At 37.4% G+C, this 25,357-nt stretch overlaps 1 protein-coding gene across 1 annotated transcript in view; it reads right to left on the bottom strand.

Moving 5' to 3' along the window:
- Positions 1–25,357, bottom strand: part of AKAP6 (A kinase (PRKA) anchor protein 6) — a 226,514-nt gene that overhangs the window by 999 nt on the left and 200,158 nt on the right. Inside the window, exons 11-12 of the mRNA XM_010574289.1 lie at positions 24,343–24,558; positions 7–2,433 (exon numbers count right to left, since the gene is read on the bottom strand). Of these exons, the coding sequence (XP_010572591.1) occupies positions 7–2,433; positions 24,343–24,558 (2,643 nt within the window). The remainder of the gene's footprint in view (positions 1–6; positions 2,434–24,342; positions 24,559–25,357) is intronic.

Raw genomic sequence — 25,357 nt, 5'->3', positions numbered from 1 at the left:
TAAGGATGTTTGTAAAGCTGTATCTTGTATGTCTACACAATTAATTTCTGAGGAAGATTCAAGACAAGGCTTTTTAGCAGGAGAGGAAGCAAGAGAGTGATGATCAGGCTGAAGATGTCTTTGACATTCTTTCGGAGGGTTTCTGGATCCATCTGATGACAGAACAGTCTCCTTGCCATCCATATGTGAATCATCTGAACTGTCTGTAAATGCTTCACAGACACAACATTCATTTTCAGCTTTTCTGACACCAAGTGATGCATGAGTTTGGGGAGTTGCTGATGTTCTAACAAGACCTTCCTTTTGACTGCCAATAGTATTTCCAACATTGCCATTCTCCATATCATCCACAAGCTGATCTTTCACAACCTGAGAGATATCTTTCATCAGGTGACTCTTTGTCCCTTTTTCACGTTCACGTGGTACGTTCTTACTATTGCCATTATTTTCTGATATTTTCTGTACTGAACCATTCAATAGTGTTTCAATGCTTAATGTATCTGTGGCTTTTGATGTCTCATTACTAACTTTATTGTGCTGAATTTCATCACTGAGGTTACTTTTTCTCTTCTCCCTTGTCAAAGAAAATTTTGGTCTAATCCAAGTCTGGAGTTCATTTTTTATATAATCAAGTCCTGAAATTAAATTGCATTCTTCATAAATATCCTCATCAGTTGCTATACTGGAGTCATCATCTTCATCTTTGATACCTAGCTCTTCCTCAGTTAAGGTAAGGGTGGAACTTGAAAGCAAATCACTGTCATCTTCATCATCAGTACAAGCAGAAGTGCAGGAGACATTAACAATCATGCTGACATTGACATCGCTCTCATCAGCTACAGATCTATTAAGATGTTTTCTAAATGATGCATTTGAATCTGGCATTTTATTTCTGTGCAGTACAATGTCTTCAGAGCAGAGAGAAAGATCCTCGCTGCTGCTGAGTTCAGTGAGAGAAGCTGCTGAGTCTTCGTTGATTGAGGATGCAATGTCTAGAGACAGCTGTCCAGTAAAAGACATTTTTTGAGAGCTACTTTGGAGTGTTATATCAGAGATGCTGTGCTTTATCTTTTGATCTAAAGGACTCTGGATATTCTCTAAGCGGTTCAAAAGATCTAATGTCCTTTTGCTGAGCTCTCCAACAGAATCACTGCTTGCACTTATGTCTCCTGAGCCATGATGACTAAAAAGATCTTCATTGCTTTTGTAGGAAGTCAGCCAGCTCTCCAAAGAGGTGCTTCGCTGAAGACCGTCTCCACCTTTAAAAATACCTGAGCTGAACAAATCACCTACTACAGACAGAGATTCTAATGAAGAACTACGAGATAAAGTTGAAACCTGTCTTGTACTCTCTGTAACAGTTAATTTTCTTACAGTTTCTGCAGATTTACAGGAATTGGGATCTGATTCTCCAGGGACACTTGCCAGAGTATGGTCATGAATAAACCCATCTGGTTGTGACTCTCCAGCCTTATGTTCAGATTTACCAGGTATTTTATCAAGACAAATACCATGAAACAAACTGCCCGCTGTATGTGTTTTTTCAATTTGTGATTGTTTCATTATCATTGGTAATTTGAATTTGGAGCCTTGAAGATATGAGTAATCATAAAATGTAAACACATCATGTTTTCCTTGCAGTTCTTCTAGACAAACAGGGTTACACATGGTAATGCTGTCCAAATCCTCACCATTTTCAGTTCTACAACATGCAGAAGGTGCCAACTGGAAATCATCTGAGAGACTAGCATGGTCTTCTTCATCTTGCTTTATTTTTTGTTTTATTACATCAACTATATCATCCACTTGAGTTTCTGCATGCCCAATTTCAGGATTACTCTGAGTGCTTTCAATATCATTTAGCAAAAAAATTTCTGAATTATTTGTAGTTTCTGTATCACATTCACTCACTATGCCACTCTCACTCTCAGAATGCCTGCTTATGCTTCCACTCTGATACATATAGTTATATGGTTTTGCCAGTGTGGTTCCCCCTATTAGATCTGGCAGGGATTTGGTAGATGAAAATGATGAGTCTTTACTAAGACTTTTGTTTAAAATGTTAGACTGTGTTACATTGGAGAGTTTGGATGTTTTTTTCAAAAAAGGCATGTGTTTTTTTTCTGATAATTCAATATTATGAAGACTATAGACCTGATAGATGTGAGGATTTGGAGGGGAAGTAATGCTGGGACAATAAAGAGGACTTCCACGATCACTGATACTTTTGTCTTCATTCACATCATTATCACCACATCCTCCTGAAGTAGGTTTCTGGCTTAGATCATCCTTCTTGAGTTCCTGATCAGGATCACTTAAGTCTTCATGAATACTGATCAGCTTATTACTTATGTCAGTTTCATCCCATTCTAGTGCATCTTCACTTGGACCATTTAGATCCATCAAACTGGGATCAATCACGTTCAGAGGCTCCTGTAAAAAAAAAAAGTCAAAGATTAAAAATATTTACAACTGTACTTTAAATGTGCTTCCACTGAAATCATAGAAGTAAATTAATGGAAGTAAAGTGCATTTTTGGAACAATGACCACTAACAGGCTTTTAATTTTGTTACATTTTGTGTACCATTAAAATGATCAATTAAAATGAAACCTATTAAATTTTACATGATTTCTTAGTCTTCTTAGAGTTTTTTCTTACTTCCTGTCAAAATATAATACAGAAATTTGACTTTAATCTCTTTAATAGAGGTTAATTGTGGTTAGTCATTTTATATGTAACAAGTTTTAACCATTCTGCAGAATCACATAAGAGTGTGATAGTGTGTTAGTAAAAACCATGCGATTAGTGCTTTATTATGTTGGATATATGAGAATGTCTCTTAGCCTGCTTAAGTTTAAAAGAGTTAAAATATAAAGGATTTATTAAAGTATTTTTGAAATGTTTATAACAAACTTTTGTGTTGTCAGCCTTAAAACAACAGATCTAATGGACTGGAAATCACAAGACTTGAGAATTTTTTATTAGAATTTCTATTTATTCTTTACTTGATAATAAAGGCAGTATTAATGACCAGTAAGTAAGACTAATGAATGTTAATATCTTCAGCTGTAAGAACAATCAATCAGTCTAATCAAATACTACATGAATTTCAAATATTGTCTGTGCTGACACCTTTCTCTGGGAAAGGACTGATAAATAATTGAGCTGAACTTAGTTTGCTCTTTTTAAGACTTTTGTAACTTTCCAGTAATATTTGCTATCATGACTCAGAACATATAGTATCAAGAATTGTTCCTTCTAGAAACACATGTGGGAGAGGAAGAACACCCTGACAACATTTCTTACTCAAATGTGATGTGTCAAGTGGCCAACAGTATTGACTCACCTTAAACCCCTCAAAATAAGACAGAAGTGGTCCATGATTTTGGGGCTGGTTCTCTGAGCATAAATTAATTTTACTTTATTTTTCTATTTATTGAGAGGCCTCCATTTTAGGGAAGACTTTGCTTATCCAATAAGTCTTGTAATAGAAGAGTTAACTAATGTAGAATTGTTTAGTTTAAGTCATCTTAACAGCTGAACAATGATCACTGTATCCAGAAAATCAGGCACTTTTTCCAAAAAAACTTTCAACTATGATCTCTTGTTCTCTCGCTCTCTTGAGCTTTCTTGGAGCAAGTTTTGTTTTTCAAATACAGCATTGATCACACGCCAAACAGCAATCTAAATCACAACAAACTTACAAAGTTACTGAAATACAAGCAGATAAAATGAGGCTGTAGTCCAATGAAGTGCAATTGTACACAACTTAGTTACTGACTTAGATTCATCAAGACTCAGCCAAGGTTAATTGTGCAGGGGAAGGCATGTATCTCTGACTTCAGTTCTCAGCTGGGAGCTCTCTCTCTGAAGTAGGAGCTAAAGCTGCTCAGCCTCCCAATCATGGGATGTTCTCCAACAGCTCAATAGTTTGGGCACTGATTTTGGGCATGGGACATTTTGCCAGACTGGGCATAAGAGACATGAACCAGGTTCTCATTCTCTCAGGAGAAGCCCTACCTACATGCTGTTCTGAAAAGGAGCCTGCTTCTCCTGTTTCATTTTACATAAAACAATTAATTATTAATTGGGTCATAGGTAGATGAGGAGAATTTTATCCTGCAGTGCAGTGTTTAGCACATTTAACTGGCAAGAGGCACAGATAGGTCCAAATCTCTGCTCCAGTGTCTAATTATGGATGTAGGTGGCACTGTTTCTGTGCAAGACACAAGGGCTATCACATCCCAGTATGTCCAGTAGACCAATGGCTAAAACACTCAACAGGCATAAGGAAGAATTATTTTCTCTAAATTGGGCAGAGTAGCTATCCACCATTCAGCAGGGTAATACTATTATTAATATATTTGATAAACCAAGACATTCTCCATGTAAGATAAATCTGTGTCCTCATGCTTCATTGGGCTTAGCTGTAAGGTAGGTCCATGAGTACTGCAGCTGTGTTAAGATATTGCACATAATCATGGGCAGAAATACAGGTGCCAAAGAATTTTTTCCTCCTTGGCAGGTTAGGAGGGTTTGGGGATTTTGAGCATCTGTCATGTCTAATGTTCAAGGCTACAGGGTCTTTGTGGACATACCTACGCCAAAGCTTTTATGGAGTAAATTAGTTAGAAACCTTTTTTTTTCCCTGTGAGATACTGGTTAGTGATAGCTTAAATGTTAAATTCCCATGAAAACACCCATTGGCTAGACAACTAGAGCTATCAGAGCAGTTCTGTACATTGTGGAGTTCAGAAATCCATATTTGGATTTTCCAGTTTGCCATGTTTTCATAATGGTTCCTGGCTAGTACTTAGTTGGACCCAGTCTCCCAACTTTAGTTAACCCTTAACCAACCTGCAAGTAAAAACTGGTACAAGAGAATGACAATAATTAGTTAGTTTGAAAACCTGTTAGATTAAACAAGAAATCAGCTACAACTACTCATTTTGTCTGTGGCATGTTTTACGACGTTGTTGTACTTAGCATTAGGAAGACATTGCTGTGAAAAGCTTCCTAAACTGCACAATTTTACTGTTTTAAGCTTTTGCCAGCTGCAAAAAGAAATTCCCGAAGGCAGGAAATCAGCAGCAGGTTCCAAGGATTTTATGTTCCATAGAATCTGATTTTGTTTCTCAAAAACAAAACATTTGGTCCTTATTGGTCAGGAAGATAACCTTCCCCCTGTAAATCAGCACTTGGCTGCCTTGTTTGTTCTGCAAGTCAGATGGACTAAAACAATAAAACATGTAGAGTTGTGACCTCAGCCCATTCATCTTCACTGAGTGCTCCTCACTTCAAAGCCTATTTTTTATTCTTCAAATGCACATGCTTTTCTGAGGCCTGGTGCAGACTCAGAAGTTTTGCAGGCATAGCTATGATGGTAAGGGATTTGATTTTTTTTTTTTTCTTCTGATTATCACAGCTATACTTGCAAAGGCTCTTATGTAGATTTGGTCATTTTACCAGCATAGCTTTCCCTATCCAAGGAACTGACTGAATTGGTATTAGTGAATTACTACTTTTCTTATGAGCATCATCTCCCTTGAAGTACAACTTCAGTGATTATCCGCTACATTGGCAGCCCTTCCCAATTACAGACCAAGTTTTAACTATGAAACAAACCACTCAGCTTAAAGTCACAAATATTTTGTGTTTGGCATTTTTAGCAGGGGTATATATTTTCCCTTTCTTTTTTACAAAATTTAGCGAGCTGCTCAAACCAGAAAGAGACTTTAGACATTGAGGTAGTTGTTGGAGAGAGCAGCACCATACAGACTCTTGAATAAATCTCTGGAGTGAAGAATGGAAGGTGGTGTCACTCCAGATTATGTTTGCACTGACAGCAGCAGCAAAGTAAAATCAGGAATCTCTGAGGACTATTTTTCTCATGGCAGATGTCTCCTTATCAGGCTACTCAGTGCACAGGTAGGGTGCTGGAGGATTAGAATTATCATGATAGTAATAGATTATTAGGTCTTGGCAATAGAACATTTAAAATTCCCCAAACTGAACCTTTACTTGGTGTTATACAGCAGACGGGAGGTACAACACCATAAGTGTCAGCTGGTGTCAGAGCTAAATTCTGATTGCTTGCTTTACTGGGAAAAAATACTGTTGTTTCTTCTCCTGTCTGTCTTGTTTTTCATTCCAAAGAAAGGTATAGTATTGCATAATGCATGTTTTACACAAAGCAAACAAATCTTCTATTGCCATATCCAGTTGGTAAAACTTATGTGAGGGCTGCACCATGTGTTTTTATCCCATTTCAGTTAATGATGAATGTGGCTTTCCTACAGAGTTTGCACTTACACACTCCAAAGGATGTTCTACCTAGCCTGGTGCAAGGTATCACTTCTTGAACCACAAATACCCAACAAGAAAGGGGTCTGTCACAGACAGACATACTGGTCTCCAAATATAAGACAGACTACAATTAAAGAGAAGCTTTGAGTGTGCTACAGAGCTTCGGCTTTCAATGGGGCGAGCCCTGTATGCTCAAGTCCTGGCCTTGCTGAAGTCTGTGACAAAACATGCTGCGAAGGTACCATTCCATCTGGCAAAAATTCTTTGGCTACCAGCTGGTGTGACTAATTGCACTAAATTTCCCAGAATTTAGAAACTTGGTTTTTGTATGTGCAAGAGTGTACATGTATACACATGTATACATGTGTGTGCGCTTATACACACACATATACATGTGTATACGTGTGTGTATATGTCATCTTTCTAAAAATGGGTATCTTTAAAGTAGGTTAGAGTGACTTTATTGTTATAAAGACACTAAATACCACTAAAGTCTAGAGTAGATCTTGATGGTCACATGGTTCACAGTAAAAGAATGTAAATAGTTTTGACCAAGCAAGTAAAAAATAACTTTGCAGTAAGAACAAAAAGATGCCCAATATTATACATATTCCTATTTTAAAATATTATCACTAGATAAACTACACTTAGGAAGCATTTACTGTTGCATGAAAAGTTTCTAATATAATTAAGCCAGAATCAATTAAATTACAGGCTCAGAAGAGTGAAAGGTTGAATTAGTTCTAATGCATTTGAAAGTGTTACTTTAAGGAGTTTGGCTATTCCTAATTTGAACCCTGAACTATTTTGCTCAGGACAGTATTCCCATTTCAGTGGGATAACTCATGTGACCAAACTTAGGTGTGCACTGAAATGCTTGTAGGGTTGGTGTTTAATGGTTAAACAGATAATCTGTTGAAAATGTTAATGGGAAGAAATAAGATTATTAAGCCACATAAAGACATTTCCTCAACCCTAGCGCTCTTTAAGGAAAAGTCTCAAAAATGCATTTTTTCATTTGTTTCTTTTACTAAAAACACGGATAGTTTTGCTTTATCTGCAGCAAATTTTATTAAACAATGATTCTCTGTTTCAGCTTCATTTGCATGTGCTACTCTAGTACAGATACTTTGTGTTGGTGAAACAGGCCTGTAATGTAACCCCTACGTACCATTATATTTTTTAAAAGGAATTAACATGAAAAAAAGAGCTTTTACAATAATAAATACAAACTCTGTTCCTCCCTCCCCTGCAACATATCCTTCAGTTGCTGTGGACAAATTATCCAAACTCAACTGCGCTTAGGGGCCAGGGGAAAAAGAAAGAGAAAGAGAAGAAAACCATCCCCCATCTCCAGGAATGTGTGCACATTCAAGGAAGACAAACATGATTTTGTCTTTTGAAAAATGCAAGCATGCCAAGTACTTCTGCTGAGGGAAATAGTCATGTGTACAGTACACACTTCACCTCTGCTTCACTTCAGTTCATTTTCTAGATGGGGTTCCCTATACCATAGCCCACAAGAAAACTGTCCTTATTTCTCATCACCAACATTTTAATATGCATGACCATATGCATAATATTCCATGTGCATAATACTGAAGTGACCTGCACATTACAATATGGTCTCAAAATATATGGAAGCAGTATGCTTTATCACAGATCACTAGAGAAACTGATCATGAACACACATATTTGTTATAATACCAGTTAAAAGAAGAAGGTACATGTTTATTTCCTGAACAAATAAGATCCAAAACATAGTTCACACTTTCTTTTGCTTCATTTTACAATTATTATTGCCTCCTTCAATGAAATAATATGCTCAAGCCTGCACATGCAGAACTTGTGCTTTTCTGTGAGGCGTTACGGATGCTCACACGCATTGCCAGGGTCCTACATGGGTGGTTGCACGTACAGATTCCTGTACCACAGGAAGGACGTGGACTCCACCTCTGCTCTCTGCAGTCACAGATGTCACCTGCAAGGGTCTCAGTGCAGGCTGGGTCTTATGGGAACAACTGAGGTTCCACCATTGCTCAGGTACCTGTCTTTATGACGATGTTTGAAGTTCTTGATAATGCCCAGAAATAAAAGTCTAGAGTGTGGGATAATTAGAAAAATAGATACATAGTGAACAAGAGACACAATGGGGCTGTTCAATCTGAGCCAGAGGCACCTGCAAGCAGCAGGCCTCAAGGATGCAGCGAAGGCTAACTGTTGCTACAAAGTTTGATGAAATAAGCACAAAAAGCTAAACAAGATGGGCCTACGTGACTGAAAACAGGACACCAGGCAAGACAAAGACAGGAGGAATCATTCGCGTGATCAGAAGACCTTATCCAATCGAACTATTGCTTTAGGCGCGTGGACAGCACATGCTAACCAATCAGTAGATGGCTTGCGCATGGCTATGGTATATAACCAAATGTTACGCAGCAATTAAACGGAGAAATCGCTTGATCCACAGTATCTGTGTTGGTCCATTTCTCCCCAGGGCAAGTCCCTGGAGATGCGTCGTTTCTCCTAGATTGTCGCGACGGGAAAGCGTGGCACTAGAGGATAGGATTGTCATATCCAGGTTTTAAAACTGATAATTTTCTTTATCATGATAGCTGTTTTGTGGGCACATCTTCTAAGCAAGAGATGAAATAACTCCACTGACATTTTAAGAGGGTGCCCAGCTGAAAACTACTAGTCTCTACTAGCCATAGAAGTAATTATAAAAGTCAGAGAAATTGGCCATTCTCTAACCGTTCTTCTGCTATTCAAATGTCACTTGATAATGCTAGGTAACACTCTGGGGTCAGTCATGCCTGCACATGAGTCCTATGAGGGTCTTCTTTCTTGGTAAGGTGCTCGCAGTGCCTGATGGCCAAAATAAAGAGTGAAAGGCTCCAGCCCTTCCAACACACCAGCTGGTTCAGACAAGCTGGGCTGGAACAGAAGGTAAGCCGTGTCAGCAGAAGGCCTGCAGGAACTACCTTCTATCACAGGTCAAGGCAAAAACAGGGACTCAGAGTGTTTAGTCCCCGCGCTGTGCCCAGAGTATCACTGCTAACACACTACCTATTATCTATTTTCCAGCCTCTATGGAAGCAGTGGCCTCTTTTTTTGCCACCATATCCTCATATGGCTTTCTAACATCTCTGGTTCTCATTTGCTGAAGAAGCCCTTTAAATGTTACTAGAGAGCAGAAGAACATCTATAACATTTTTATATCGAATCATATTGTCATCCAAATAGGTTTACAATCCCAGACCTATATTCGAAGTTGTGTATTTGGGCTTTTTTTTGTGCTTTTTTTGTGATGAGAAAACTTGGCTACATGGCATATTTTACTGACTGTTGTTTTTGCTGCTTTGTAGTTTTCTTTTCATCTGTCAAGAGGTTACATGACAGGTTTTTTCGCCCCTGAATGTCATTTTGGACTCACCTTTACTTCAGAGGAATATATGATTTTCTTTGTGCAAGAATCTAACACAAGCCCTTTATGAAACTCCTAGAAAAACATTCCTAGCTTTACCCAAACCCCAAAAGGTTGCCATACACACCTAGTTCAGAAAAGAGCAAATCCTGGCACTCTACTTCAGATACATGCCCATGCAAGTTGGTGGGAGTTCATCCATGCCAAGTCTCAGAATTTGACCCAATCAAAGATAAGTCTTTATGATTAAGACAAAAAAATCCACCAAAACCAGCTATTGTTTGTCTACACTGCGGAATCTCAACACGATTTTTCACTGGTAGGCCTGTATTAACGGCAACTCAGTTGCATTCTGCATTCAGATGCTCATGAAACAAGGTTGTATTAGCAAAGCCACAGTGGCATAATAAAATCACTATTGCTTTGTCTTTGTACTAGTTAAGAGGTCTGCATACTCATTAAGAAAACTTTCAATTTAGTATGATTTACATTGGAACTGGTACTCCTTTAACAGTGTATTCTCAGTTAAACCAGAACAACTCAGTGGACACTATGAATGGACTCAGTAGACACAATAGCCATCTCCAGCCTACAACAGGCACATCAGGACACCTGGAATCACAGAGTTTTTAACAGCTTTGTTTCAGCAGAAATGAGTGTTTGTGAGAAACACTGAAGAGTGAGAATCACCATAGAAACAGCTAGATATAAGGTACAAAAGAATAGGGCATAAGCCCTTGGGAGCTTGACCTTGGGAGGAACCTAGAAAGAAAGTTTTCTCACTCAGAGCTGGAGGAGAAAGGCTTGAATTTCTAAATAAAAATTCTTCCTGTATACTGGAAAGGGAGACTTTATCTGTTATTTATGAATAACAGGACTGCATGAAAAATATCTGGCTCTATCATCAGTTTCTCCTCCTCATGAAGCAGTTGAGAGACTACCAAATTTAGCCTAATTCATGTTATCAAAAAGGACATACTTTTTTCCTTCTATTTAAATTTTCAACACAATTTCTTTGTAATCTCAGTTTAGGCACTTCCTGAAGTCGTTGATTCACCATCTGTAAATTTGGGATATTGACTAGAGGGGAGTCAATAAGCATGTATTGTGAAGTCAAAGGCTGGAAGAATGCTGCATATTGTACGTACTTGCACAGTCTGCCCACCTATGGATTTCCAAGTGTTAAGTTAAACACCACAGTTGTCAAAAAATGGCAGAGAGTTCTTCTGGTGATGAATCAAAATTACAACAGAAAGCACCTAGAAGCTACAACAATACAACTGTTCCTTGCCATTACACAGCCTATATCTAAGAAGAGCTGCTTTTCAAATGTTGCAAAATAGAAACACCGGTCTTATCTCCAAGTATAAGAGGTCCCTAGGAAGAGCTCTTTCACTAAGATCATCTCATCCTTGAACTTCCAGATTTTTTTTCCTCTCTCCATCGCTGGTAGGTGACGATGTTTATAGTTTCCTCTGTACATAACAGATGCCAACACAGCCCTGAACTTGGCTGGCAAAAAAGGACTGGAATTTTCAGTCTAATATAGGATGTTGAATAAATCCTGTGCAATGTCTCAAGTACCAGTGTTATATGTGCATTTTGGTTTGGTCAACTGAGAAATGATTTAACATAAGCATACTTTGTAGAAATTCACTTAGAAGAAGACCAAGTAATGGACAACCCATATCTTGTTACGGTGAGAGGTTTATATTCACCTGCCTTAGTTTGGCTGAGGACAAAATTACAGTGGGGAAGTACCTCATTATTACAAAACCACTATTGCCATTGTTCAACTTTCTTCTGTTACAGGAGAGTTTATTTTAAATGTTACACCATTTAAACCTGGGCTCAAATTGGAACATAAACTGAAGCTTTATGTCTATCCACAACGGCTATTTTCAGTGCTGGTGAGGCACGAAAAGTCTAATGAGTACTAAGAGTTTACAAAGAGCTGTAATAACTGAGGGGCACAGGGCTATTAGTAGTAACATTGTTAGAAGTGTTGTTAATATACAACTTTAAAGTATAGAGCTCAAAGTCTTCCATGCAGCAGCTCAGGTTTGAACTGAAACTGAATGTTTGACATGCACCTTTTTTGTAATGCTTAGAGATTTCGGAACGGTTGATGGCGTTTGGTTTCACACTGAAGCAATATTCTTCCCCCCTTTTAAAAATAAAAAAGTATTTTTAAAATAAAGCATCTTTCTGCATTGTTCACTAAACCTGCTGGATGAGCTGTGACTCCATAAAGTTTAGGAACTCATTTATTATGTTGTAGATCAGACACTGCATTTATTCACACAGTGCATCTCTAAAACCTAGCTTTCATTAGAGCTGTGGGGAGGCCCCGTCTTTCTCCCTTTACTCGAGAAGGTGAAGCTCAAGAAGATAATTAACCATGAAACAATGAGGAGGCTTGCTGGGTAAGCACTAGTGTGAAAACAGTTACTCCTCACAAAAGAGGGGAAATTAGCTGGCTGGATAAAAAAGGAAGTGTCAGACTGGAAGACTGAAAGGACTGCAAGCATAAGTAGATAGCTCTATGCATCATTAATGCAATTTTTTTAACACTTAAACTTCACTGCTTTCTAAATTTAAATGCTTTTAAATGCTATGTGTTAGGGGAGATTAATATGCCATTTTAAAATAATTTCTCTTAAACTTTCCATTTTCATGTTTCACCAGTTTTAGTCACCCTTCCCACATATGAAAAAAATCACTGCCTTAGCATTGTATTCTTGTTTACAAAGCCAATGTAAACAGAGCATTCTAAAAAGATTCAGTTTGTTCATTGCATTTTACAAGCCCATTATTTTACATTAATACAGATATTTTTATGAACAGAAAGTTTGTTTTGATTTTACTGTTTCACAGAGTAAAGACTTATCATGTGCGTTTCCTTTCAAAACTTCCTTCTACTCGAACAGTGTTCCCTGAAGCAGCCACATTTTTGGCAGAAATTCAGTTATATGCTATGCCAAAAGAAATAGAATAAACAAACACTGCTTAATGCAGCTGGCTAGGTAATTTACATATTACTGCACACCAAACACGAAGACCTGAATATGGATTAGGGCTACAACGATGACACAAATGTCTTATATGTAAGGAAAAAAGAAATTCAGATCATCATTGCTAACGATTTACATTTTATTATTTAATGTATATTATAGTACCTCTGACACATAAATTTATGTACACATTTAAACATTAAGTAGATATATACATTATGTTTTCTGTGTATTTTACAGAAAAATGTGCTAGAAATATCTTGAAAAACTGTTAATTGGGTACATTTTCAAAGTTTTCTTCTGGTGAAAGCAGACTACCTAAATGGCCACATCCCAGTCTTTGGAAATAGCAACCCCCCCCCCAACACAATGAAAACCCTCTAGGCATTCCTTAAAACTTCTTCGTTATACATAAAAATATAGTATAGGTAGGCCTCCAGATCTGCAAGTTCATGTGCTTTCAAAAAGCATCTGTCATTTTGGGTGAGATCAACAGTCCATTCAGCTGAGTCCATCTCCTGCAGTGGCCAGTAGTGAATGTTTATGGAAAAGTTAAAAAAACCTCAAACACATAGAATGGTATAGAAGCTGCCATCACAAATTTGAGCAGTCAGCCAGTGGAGACTTTCAGAGTTGGAATTTAATAAGCATTAATTGATGTCTCCTCCATTAATTTGTCTAATTACTTACTGAACTCATTTGTATTTTTGCTATCCATAACATCCTGTAGGAACAAGTTTCACTTTTATTACACACTGCATGAAAATAGCATTCCCTTTTGATTGTTTTAAATCTCCTGCCTGATAATTTCATTGGCTACCTGTTACTTTGTTAAGAAAAAGTGTGAATAATTGTAACTTATTTATTTTCATGCATTTTTAAAATAGTTTTTTATTATATTCCTGTCTGCTTACAGCTGATGCAGCTCCTAGAACATCCTATAATATTGAACAATGAAACACTGATTATGCATATACTTACTGAAGGTCCTGCAAATACATTTCCATAATGGCTGGAGGATTGGGGCCCTATCATCCAATATGGAAGACCCTTGTAAGATGGAAATAATTATTGTACAACCAGAAAATAAGGTTTCTTCCTCTCTTTCTAAAAACTATTTTGTTTGAGAACTCTTGAAACAAAATATCAGAAAATTAGCTTCAGTTGCACTCACATACCATTTCTTGCAGAACTGGAGTCATTAGAGATGCAGTGCAACAAGTCATTAAATTAATGAAAAAATCACAAGTTTGTGACTTTCCTATTTCCTTTAACTCTAATTTTTTAAACAATGCTGGACTCAGTCATGATCTTATGATTAGTGGATATTAGGCATCTAAATAAAATACTGACTTCATCCTGTAATCTGAACACAATGCCCTGAAATAAGAGTTGCTACCTGCTGAGCAGTTTAAAATATCTGGCCCTATACTTAAGTGCCTAAATAGGAATTGAGTTATTTTGAAATACGACCTCTGTCTTGAAAATAAAAACCTAGCCATTTTTTCCTCTTTCTTTTTTAATGAGTTATTTTTGCCATTTAAATGGTGTTTGACAGTTCTTTCAGATCTGCATGCATTGGAAACATCAGATTTCCAATTTCTGAATATTTTCTTACTGAAACTGATTATTCCCAAGTATTCACTTGAAGATTTTACACATCTTACAGTTTTAATGAACATTTCAGGAGCAGGGAATGTCTTTTTATCAAAGCTCTGGAAAGTGCTTTACCCACACTGTTTTGACCATTATTTAATTTGTAGCGCGGACAAAAAGATGAATAGATTGATAGATGGTTGGTAGAATATATGCCACTACACTATAAAGGCCTAAGCCTGCTACTGTGATGTTGACTTTTTCCATTATAAAGTTATAAAACCCACATTTCTAGATTTTATAGGACTGAATTCTGCTGTCTTAAAACCTGAATTTTTCTAATTCCTTGTTGAATATTTATTTTAAAAAAAATTGTGGCAAGTTGATTTACTAATGTTGTAGTTATCTATAAATGCAAAGTTAAGAATGTTAGCTATGCCACTAATGAGGGTCAGATGTTATTACCTATGAGAAATATGACAGTGTTTTCATGATCACATGTTGAATTAGAGAGCTATATGATAAACTGGCATTTTTGAAGGCCTCACTGGCATTCTAAATGTCTTGAGGGTTTGTAAACACCAACGATTTAAAAAACTCGGATCATCAGGGAAGTATTACCAACTTTCTACCGGCTATGAAATTCCCTCACTTAACTCCAAAACAGCACCAGTCTGAAACACAGCACTGACAGTAGATAGCCGAGGAACAGAAGTATCTTCTGGCTACATGGATGAACACAGAAGCTTTGTATACCCCCAAAAGAAAAGATTTCCAGCCTCTCACTGGGTGATACAGCACCACTGACCAGTCTTGAAAGTTCCAGAGATATAATAGTTTAAAGTGTTCAAGCAATTTTAAAATACATCAGTTTTCCCTCTCTCTGAATTTATAACTTTGAACAGATTAAAACTGAATTAACCAGAAAAGGAATACAGGAGAAATCCAAATATAAATATAAATTTATATATGTAGATGTACACACAAAACTTGGTGGCACTGAGCCAGCAAGTTTATGTAATTCTTCCCCTAATGTAATAGAGCACAATAGAGAAAAAAATTCGAAGTATCTGTGACTTAAAGACTTGTCAGTCACGGAAACAGACTGCTCACAGGATACTACTAAAAACTATTAGTACAGATGCAGTATTTTATACTCAATTCAGATACTGTGCTTTGAGCTAATTATAACACCAGGAACCTAGTCCTGTAACACTGTGATCATGATATTTTCTGCCTTGAGTACCTGAAGTCAAGTTTTCATTGTAGTATGAGCTGTGGACAGTAGTTATACATGAACAAGCAACCATGCTTGGTTTAAAAATAATACTGGGAAATATATGCTTTATTTATTTTGCTGTTATAGCCTTTTTGTTTAAAACCATGATCAGCCATTGTGAAGTATTCCCAGTCTCATAAAGAAACCTGTCTTCTAAAAAAGCAAGTAAATTTCAAACACTGCACAGAAATGTTGTGTGCTTTGTCAAGAAAAAAAAAAATCAGAGGGGGCTTGGAGTAATTAACTATTGCTGCAATTGATTTTCTCATTAAAATAACTCTTTACCTTTAATGTAATTTCATTTATCTTCCTGTGCTCATGCCAATAACAAAAAGTAACTTTCACCTCTCATGTTATAAAGTTTGCTGGGTACCCTGCATAGGATAAAGAAACTAAATGTGTGTGCAGAATTAGCAAGGAGTCACAGAAGAGATATATGTATCTCAGAGAAGTATATTGAGTCCAGTTGAGGTGGATGGTGATTGAGACTTGCTACTGTAGGGCCGTGGCTGAACAAGTTACAAGAAATGTTCTTGTAAGTTTCATTATAATGCAAACTAAAAATTCACATGTAATCAATACCATCAACATCAGCAGGAAATGTATGTCTGGAAATTTCAGTGCAGAGAAAAGGACTGAAAGAGCAAGAATGCTGAACTACTCTTTCTGCTCTAGGTGGTTCACCTTATGGAGCAAAGAGAAACTGCACTGGAAGAGGCTCCACAGGAAAGCCTACTCCTAACATTGTCCATGCTGAAACTGTGCTACCCGTGAAGACTTTCTACTCAGTGCTCCCTTTTCATTAACAGAAAAGAACAAAGGTTCACGCAAGCAACAAAGTAGAATTGGTGAGTACATTTGCTCTCAGCAATTTAGCCTACTCCCAAATCATCTTCGGGGACTCTACAGAAAGTTAGGAGTATGTACCTTTACTTTCCATCCTCCCCAGGGGGACAGCTCAGGCTTACTATGCTTTAACAGAGATTTTGAGATTGTGAAATAGGGCTGCCTTAGTCTCTGCAGTCTGGATTAACCACTAGCCTCTTCTTGCCTAATCCAACCAACAACTAAAGAGTCCATAACGTGATTAAAATTAGAGCAACAGCTAAAAGTCTGACTTGGTGGCAGCGAGCTCAGAGGGTTTGCTCTCTCAGAGGTCTAGAATTTGTTCTGGTTTGGCTGGGGTTATGAGTTTGAATATACACCTTGGGCTTCCTATAATTTTACAAAGCCATGGCAGAACATGACAACACCTGCCAGAGTGAGGGAAACAGTTGAATAATTTAGCAGATTGGTAACACCGCATGGAGTATTTCACCTCTGGATTGTTACCCTATACTGGTAGTTAGCTGTGACAGAAAGTTTTACAGTCTCTGAGGATGGAGAAGAGTCCTCTGTGGAAAGACTTAAATGTATTCTTCTTTCTTTCTATTTACTCTAAAAACCTGCCACTGCAGGTGACCACTCAGGAGATTTTCTGAAGTATATAACACAGCGTTTATCTGAATTTTTACTTAATTTTGACTAAACTCCACTGGGTCTGCAAGTTTTTTTACCAAGATCTGCTCAACAAGAAGGATTTTACCAGCTTCAGTTTTGCCAGATCATCCAGACTCTGCACACTGCCGTGATGGCTGCCATCATAACTATGGCTGATCTTCAAGAAAATTATGAGAAATACAGAATTTCTTGCAAGAATGTGGGGCATATCACCTATCTTCAATTAAAGTCCAAGAAAAATTTAAAACTATGTTCACCATTTATGTGACTTCATTTCAGATCCTACAGGTAATTATTCCATGTCACAAATCAGGCAAGCAATGCAACCCAGAAGCTCAAAAACATATGCACCTCAAGTATGATGGTGCATCACATCACAGGCTCTACAATCAAATATCTATTCACTGCAAAAAAGTATATTTTAAGGAAGCACCAAAGTGAGCCGTCTCCAGTGTTGAAATATGAGTAAAACAAGATGACTGACAGAAACAAATACAAGCAATCAAGACTGTACTGTCATACGCCATATGGAGAGGTCCAATATAAAAAAAAAAAGACTTGTGATAGATAATGAAAAAAAAAATTTGTGAAGGTTCAAACAAAAGTCATTAAATAATTACTTTGTGAGGGCTAGATCATGTAATAGGTGTTCAGCACTTTACAACACATAGTGTGCCCTCCTCAGCCAATTAAGTTAATCATCACTCAGTACTTTGCTATATTAGGCACTTCTGATGAACTTCTAAATTTTATGCAAGATTTTTAGCTAGATCCCACCTTACAAAATAATGGTTTGTGATAAAATAAGAATCTTTATGAAACCAAGTTTTTGTTTAGTGGAGCTACCTAACAAATAAGGGAACAATGACAAATGCATTTTTTACCTCTGAAGGATGGTTTTTAGTGTTTTTTTTTTTAAAGCTTAGAACAAGTGTCATTCCATGGCTTGAAAAAGTACTGCACCAGTGAATTAAATATAGAGAAGTGGAGACACCATGCCTAGCATTATTAAAAACTGTTTTCCAGAAAGCGTCACAGAAACAGATAAACAGAGAAAAAGGATAGATACCAGACCAGAAGCAATATAGTATTTTTAAACAATTTGTTTTTCAAAGTGCATTATAAAGAATGAAACCAAGAGAAAGTTGGAAAAAAATTCTAAGCAGAGCTTTAAGCAGGCTATTTACCTCCTAAAAAACAAGCCTGTGGCAAAGAGACAGGTGCCTTTTTTTTTTTTTTTAAGTGAGCTGTCTCACCATTGCAGATTTTCCTAAGTCCTTACAACTCTAATTAAAATGTGGTAATTGGTTATGTTACCTCAATTACCATGATGCATGGACATTGATGCAAAGCGACACCAATTGAATCCCTTGGGTGTTATACCCCAAGGCCATCCTATTTATTGTGGCCTTATTATTTTCAATTATGTGGCTGGATGTACAGCATACTTTCAAGCCAATACAGATGAGGGTTTTGCTGGACATACAGTGTAGTGTACACATGGGATGACTCAGGAGAACAAGAGAAATTTTTTTTTTTTTTCATGAAGCACAGTAGTGAACTTAGTGATCAGACAAATGAATATTTCAGACATTTTCAGGACAATGTGAGAATTACAGCAGTGTCGTGGTTTAACCCCAGCCAGCAACTAAGCACCACGCAGCTGCTCACTCACTCCCCCCCCATCCAGTGGGATGGGGGAGAAAATCAGGAAAAGAAGTAAAACTCCTGGGTTGAGATAAGAACGATTTAATAGAACAGAAAAGAAGACACTAATAATGATAATGATAACACTAATAAAATGACAACAGTAGTAATAAAAGGATTGAAATGTACAAATGATGCGCAGGGCAATTGCTCACAACCCGCCGACCGACACCCAGCCAGTCCCCGAGCGGCGAATCCCTGCCCCCCACTTCCCAGTTCCTAAACTAGATGGGACGTCCCATGGTATGGAATACCCTGTTGGCCAGTTTGGGTCAGGTGCCCTGGCTGGGCGCGAGAAGCTGAAAAATCCTTGACTATAGTCTAAACACTACTGAGCAACAACTGAAAACATCAGTGTTATCAACACTCTTCACATACTGAACTCAAAACACAGCACTGTACCAGCTACTAGGAAGACAGTTAACTCTATCCCAGCTGAAACCAGGACAAGCACCTTCACCCAAATTGCCTTAGCTCAAAATCTCCATTTTAAAAGCATAATTAATACCGTCCCTTCAATAATTAGCCCTCTCTGTTGAATAAGAAAAGAGATTGTCTGCTCTATAAAACAGATATGTTTCTCATTCAATGAATGAGCAGTCTGGAGAAAAAGCAGTTTCTCCAGTCACCAAAAAGGCAGGAATATTGAATTGTAATTTAAGAAGTAAAATCCATTAGAAACCACAGTTTTGTCTCTCTCCCAGCCACAGCAGTACAACTTTTTATATACTCCAGTATTGGTAAAACTGTCCCAGAAAAGTGAATTTCCACAGTCACCTCGTTGTAGCTTTCTATACAGAGATATATCTGACCTGGGCAGGACATCCCCAAACTGTGAACATCTGTAGTGGCTAGAATAATTCACTGAGGCTAAACACATAACTTACATGGGGTATACCACTGCCTGAGCAAAAGATTTAAAAAAATTGCATAAAACAACTTACATATTCCCACTTCGACTTAACTGTTGTAAACTTGTGGGCATGACCATGACTGAGTCTGTCTCAAATCCTTTTTTAACTGATCACTCTTTCAAGTATACTAGACCCTCTAAAGGAAAGTGCATAGTGAGTTAAAGCTTCTCCAGCTGTTGAGCAGGAATTTTAGATGGCAATTTTGGATTTAGTTGACTAAAGATTGCTGCTATTGCTGTTGCAATTGCCAAACAGACTCCTTTTTCTTTTAAGATGATTGCTAGCAGGGTCTTGTTAGGCAAACTATAAGGCATCTGTGTAATTCTGAAGCTAAAATTTAGGTGACATATAACATTATATCAGCAAACTACGGAATGATAAATCTGGGGAAAAAGAATTTACCACAAAAAAACAGATGGGGGAAATAAAAACCTCTTTTGCTAAAACAGATTAGGACTGCTTCCAGTAACAGACAAGTGTCCTACTGTTTTTTAAAAGTAATCTTTGTTTTTTTCATTGTATGAATACTTCATTCTTTATAGATAGATTAACCTACTGAATCTAACTACATTTCATCCTTCTGGAGCGATTCTTATTGATATTTTCACATTCTAGACATAACTTTTGGTTTAGGAGAAGGACATCTTTTACCAGACTTTAGGTGCTTTTAGTACATGTTAATATCTTCTTGTTTTTTGTAAACTTTATGGTGACCGCTATTGCAAAAGTTGAGCAAAATTAAAGATTGCCCATCAATGGAGACAAACAATTCAAAAGAAACCTAAAAGCCTTCTGTGGTTAATTCCAGCATACCTTTGTAATGCTATAAGTGGCCCAGATAAGTGACTGAATGTAAAAAGGGGCAGAAACAGGACAAAGGAAGATCCCAGTACACAAATTAAGAAGACAGTAGGGGATGCAAGTGACTCTTGTAATTATATGGGCCAATATAATCATTTGGGCTACCTTATTTACTGTCAGCAAGTCAGATGCCACGAATGAGTCAAATGCCATCAGGGTATAAAAACATCTCATTTGTTTTCATAAATTACAGTATTTTGTGGGCAACCACAAATAAAGACTTGTTACCAAGGGATACTGTTTGTGTGCCAAGACTGGCACACCATCAAATACAGAGAGATAGGGAAGCAGAAGAAACAGTTCTGGTACCTACCCAAGAAATGACTACACAGGAACTGAGTGAAAAGGAAGGTTAGAACATGCCAACTCAGGCCAGGGAAGACAAAGAAACCTGAATCCTGCAGTGGCTGGGGCATCTTTAAATGTTGAGAATACAGATAGTTTTATCAACATGAGAAACTTGTAGATACTGACATACTTCAAAGCATCACATTATTATAAACAAGCCTAGGATGAGAGGTCCCAAAACAAAACAGCCCAGAGTGAAAATTAGATGAGCATCGTGATAGCTCTAAACATCTGCCATTTCTCAGCAGAAAGAATGACACCCCCCCTGCCCCATGAAAGTCAACTCAGCCCAGCAAATAACTCCAGACCACCTCAGGCAAAGGGGGAACAGAGCAGCACGCACCTTGTGAAGTTCCAAGCGTCTGGATATCAAGCAAGGTGCCGTACTCATACCCTCATCATGCCTCAACTCCTGATCGATTGCAATCCAAAACAGAAACACAAGACTTACTTCACTCCTGCTGCAAGAGCAGCACCAAGCTCTAATTAGCTCCATTCAGCACTCTCTAAGCTATCTCACAAATGCAACTTGTTTCTGTTCCAAGTTCAATAGAAGACATATATTTACTACAACAAAATGATAAGATTTGTAGATGAAAAAGGCAGTTCATCATTTTTGTGGTACTTCACCTTTTAGAGAAACACAGTAGTAACCCAGTCCAATCTCTCTCAGGCAGTTATAGACCCAACAGATACTCAGCCTCTAGCAACTAAAATTCAGGATTCTGAGAACTATTTTTTGGTTTGGTTGTTGCCTAACACTGCACACACTTGTTTTTGAAGCTCCAGAATTCAACTGGTTTTTCTACTGCTGGTCAGCTCGTTAAACATTTTGTGTAGCCTTAACCAACAGTTTACTAGAGCTACTGATGTAATATATAAGTAATATGACTTAAAATATTCAAAAAATGGAATTATCACAAAAATATAACCAGCATTTCTCAAGGGAATTATAAAGCTTTACTATTTTATTTTCTTTCTTTGTTTATCAATCTTTTCTATTCCTCAGTCTCATATTTATCTTCAACTGCTGACTTCTCTTACTTCTGGTCTCATTTCTTGCTCTCCTAGATTCAAAACTCAAGAATGTTGTCTCTCTGCCACTGTCAAGATGGCATTTGTCTTCTTCTATTTCTTGACTTTCCTCTCATTTACATGTGAATGTATTGTTTAAAAGTTCTATCTCCATTTTCTATTCAGCTTCATTCTGGATCCTCACTAATTCTGGTTTTTTCCTTTAATTCCACCGAAACTTCTCTAATATTTTCTCATGATCTTTATTTTATCAGCTTCTGTTTTACTTTTGACTCCACTTGATCAGATTCTCAACAAATTACTGCCTTGGATTTTTCTGCTCTCTAGATTTTTTTCTGTCTCCTCTGTGTTTTTCTGCTAATTGTTCTTCCTTCATCTTCCGCTTTTCACTAGACTTGAACAAGTCTTTTTCCTTAGCTGCTTCCCTTTCTCCTTTTTAGATGATAATATACGTTCAGATACCTGCAGTTCCCATCTCTGGACTGAGGGGTCAAGTAAACTCCTTTGCATCTAAGCCTGCTTTCCTGCCTGTCTTTTAAATACCTCCTTCTTGGCATCCATTAACATAAACTAAGCACAAACAAAATGGAATTTTTTTCTCTGTCCTTCCCAGATCTCCTCTTTTCTTCAAGCTCTGTCAGTATGACTGTTCTCTTTCTGAAATCTGCATCAGCTGTGACAGCTACAGCTCTCACTAGCTCTATGTAAGGAATCTTAGCATCATTAAGATTTGACATTTTTCTGCTGGTCATCTGGTGAAAGCTCTTAGTTGATCTCCTTGGTTGTTTCCAATAGCATTCCTCTTCAGTTGATACTTCCCTCTCTGAACACGGATGTATAAGGAAAGGCTAAAAAATAATCTTTTGTTTTCTCTATGCCCTTGTACAATCACATGTAGCTTCATCATTTTTACACTTCTTCCAACAAATTAAATTTTTGAGGTCTTTGCTGACTCTCCTCAATTATCTACACTTCTTACATTGTCAGTTGACTACTCCCATGCTTATAAAACCAAGGTTGACACTCCATCTGCTTTTCAACGTCTTCCTTTCATGTTGCCTCATACAGAGATGTGCCCCTTTTGACTTGTCCTGGAAGTCTATTCAAACCCGTTCCTTCCTCAAGTCCCATTTCTATCGCAATACCTAAAGCAAAGCAGCCAATGAACCAAACAGGCAGAGAAGCACTCCTACTTTATAACATTTGATAGAGGCAGACAGGCAACAGATTATTACTGCCTTCAGTGGTTCACTCATCCACAGTATCCTCACTAACTCACCATTTCTTTGCCCATTTAGACTAACAGTATTTTCACTCAGGAACTGCTAGTGTTTCTGAACAATGGCTTGTATATCTTCATACTACACTACCATAACTGAACAAGAGAATTATAGCTTCTGTTATTTTTGTAAAGGAACTTTAACAAAAGAAGTCAAAAGTAGTATTTCACTGTTAGTCAGATAATTGTTAGGAAGCATGTAAGTATCAAGCATTTTTTCCTTTTATTTGCTTGATATAAACCTAAAAAATTATGTAAACTAAATATATGTCACTTGTTCCCAAATCTCATCAAGGGTCTTCAGTATATGCGCTACACAGGGTTATTGCTGTCAATGTAGCTACAGTATACAGACTTCAGCATTATGATAGTAGCACAAAACGTGCTGAGCCAATTCATCCATTACAGTCAATGGTGTTACAGTAGGGATTATTTTGTTCCCCCTATGGTTTATTGTTTAAATGTAGATACTGCTTTGTAATATAGTTTTATGCTGTAGAAAACCTGTCTGATTTATGCTACTTAATGGATGGTTTAAGCAGAGTGCTATTTCGCCTCTTAGGAATCATTTCCCTGAGATAAAAGCAAATTAATGCATTTTACTTATATTCAAATAACACAGATTTGTATATTAATCACATACCCATGGCATTCTATATGAAATACACATCTACTGCTGGGATGCTAATTAAAACCAGTCTTACTTACACAGAAAATACTTTTTTCTGAAATATATTTACAATCAGTGAAATATGTCTCTGGGCCCAGTTCTGTTAGGTACTGAGCAACTTGGCAACAGGACAAGATTGTTTTCATTACTTGACAGGATCAGATGTGATGAGATTAAATATCCACCAAACAGGATGCATACTGTGAGTTTATCATAGTAATCAGTTTTGTCCACAGAATACAATGCCTTGTGAAAAACTGAAGCTTTACTTGTTAGCAGTAAAGACTAGGACTGGCATCTTTGGTCAGAAGCAAACACTCAAAATGTGTCTGGCTTTCTCTGAAAAAGTGTCTCTCGTGAAGAATGAAACCACACGAGATCATTTTAAAGCAAGCGTCACTCACCGAGTCTTTTTCCAATCTCTTCTGTAGCCTTGTTTGCCACTGGACAGCTTGCATGACAATGGCTTCCCACCTCCTCTCAAGGTTTACGATTATCAGCTGCATGGACTGGTGATCTGCATTTAGGTTGCAGGTTTCCTGGTCATCCAGGAGGTGCTGGCATAATCGCAGCACAGAGGCTACCCCACGCCGTCTCTGTTTGATCTCACAGCATAGAGACTGCAGGACAGACAAACAACAGATGTCAGCGTGGAATACTTTGCAAATTAAAACATTAACTATTATCTGATATTTAATGGTGCCCAATCTCTGTCTTACAATAGTTTTTTTCAGCTCTTCCATAAATTCCCATACTTAGTGTCTCAAAGCTTAGTGTTTTATTTTCAGATAAACACAGCCTTAATCTTAATAGCGCAGAAGGAGTAAAGCTACTTTCAGTCTTCTTCAAACAAATGCCATACATAGCTAACTGTCTCAATAATGTTGAAAGTTTTATAGTGTAGACTGGTTTATTCTTCCTTTTTTTTCATTCAGCTGGGACACATCTGAAATGAGTTACCCTGAGAGTAATCAGCTTCAGAAATTCTTCAGGAAAAAACAGGGGGGAAAAATTGTAGTCAAGCAGCAAGGATATATATATATTTTTAGAAAAAACAATAGAAATTATGGGTCATGTGTACCCTGTCAGAGAAGAAACCTTAAGGAAGGAGAAAATTCAGTATAAAATTCTTTACAGATGTTTTTTGTTATCATAAAATATTTCCAGGGTAGTTCCATATTCAAGTAAATGTAGGAATACTGTGATAACTGTATACTTCTTAAAGATGAGTAATTCACTGCATTTATTTCATCATACTGATTCTAGTGCTACCAAGAATGCAGTCTGATGTGAACTGCATCATGGGAGACAATCGCTAAGCCCTAAAATTGCTGAATATTGATGGGAGCCAGAATATGTTGGTTCTATGCCAGAAACCCAAGTAACTACACTGAGAATCTCATTGAACAGCAGTATAAA

Source organism: Haliaeetus leucocephalus, unplaced genomic scaffold, assembly GCF_000737465.1.
Source record: "Haliaeetus leucocephalus isolate CR32 unplaced genomic scaffold, Haliaeetus_leucocephalus-4.0 Scaffold417, whole genome shotgun sequence".
NCBI classification, from domain to species: domain Eukaryota; kingdom Metazoa; phylum Chordata; class Aves; order Accipitriformes; family Accipitridae; genus Haliaeetus; species Haliaeetus leucocephalus.
Note: the sequence above shows the minus strand (reverse complement) of the source record. Positions and strands in the feature narration are given on the sequence as shown.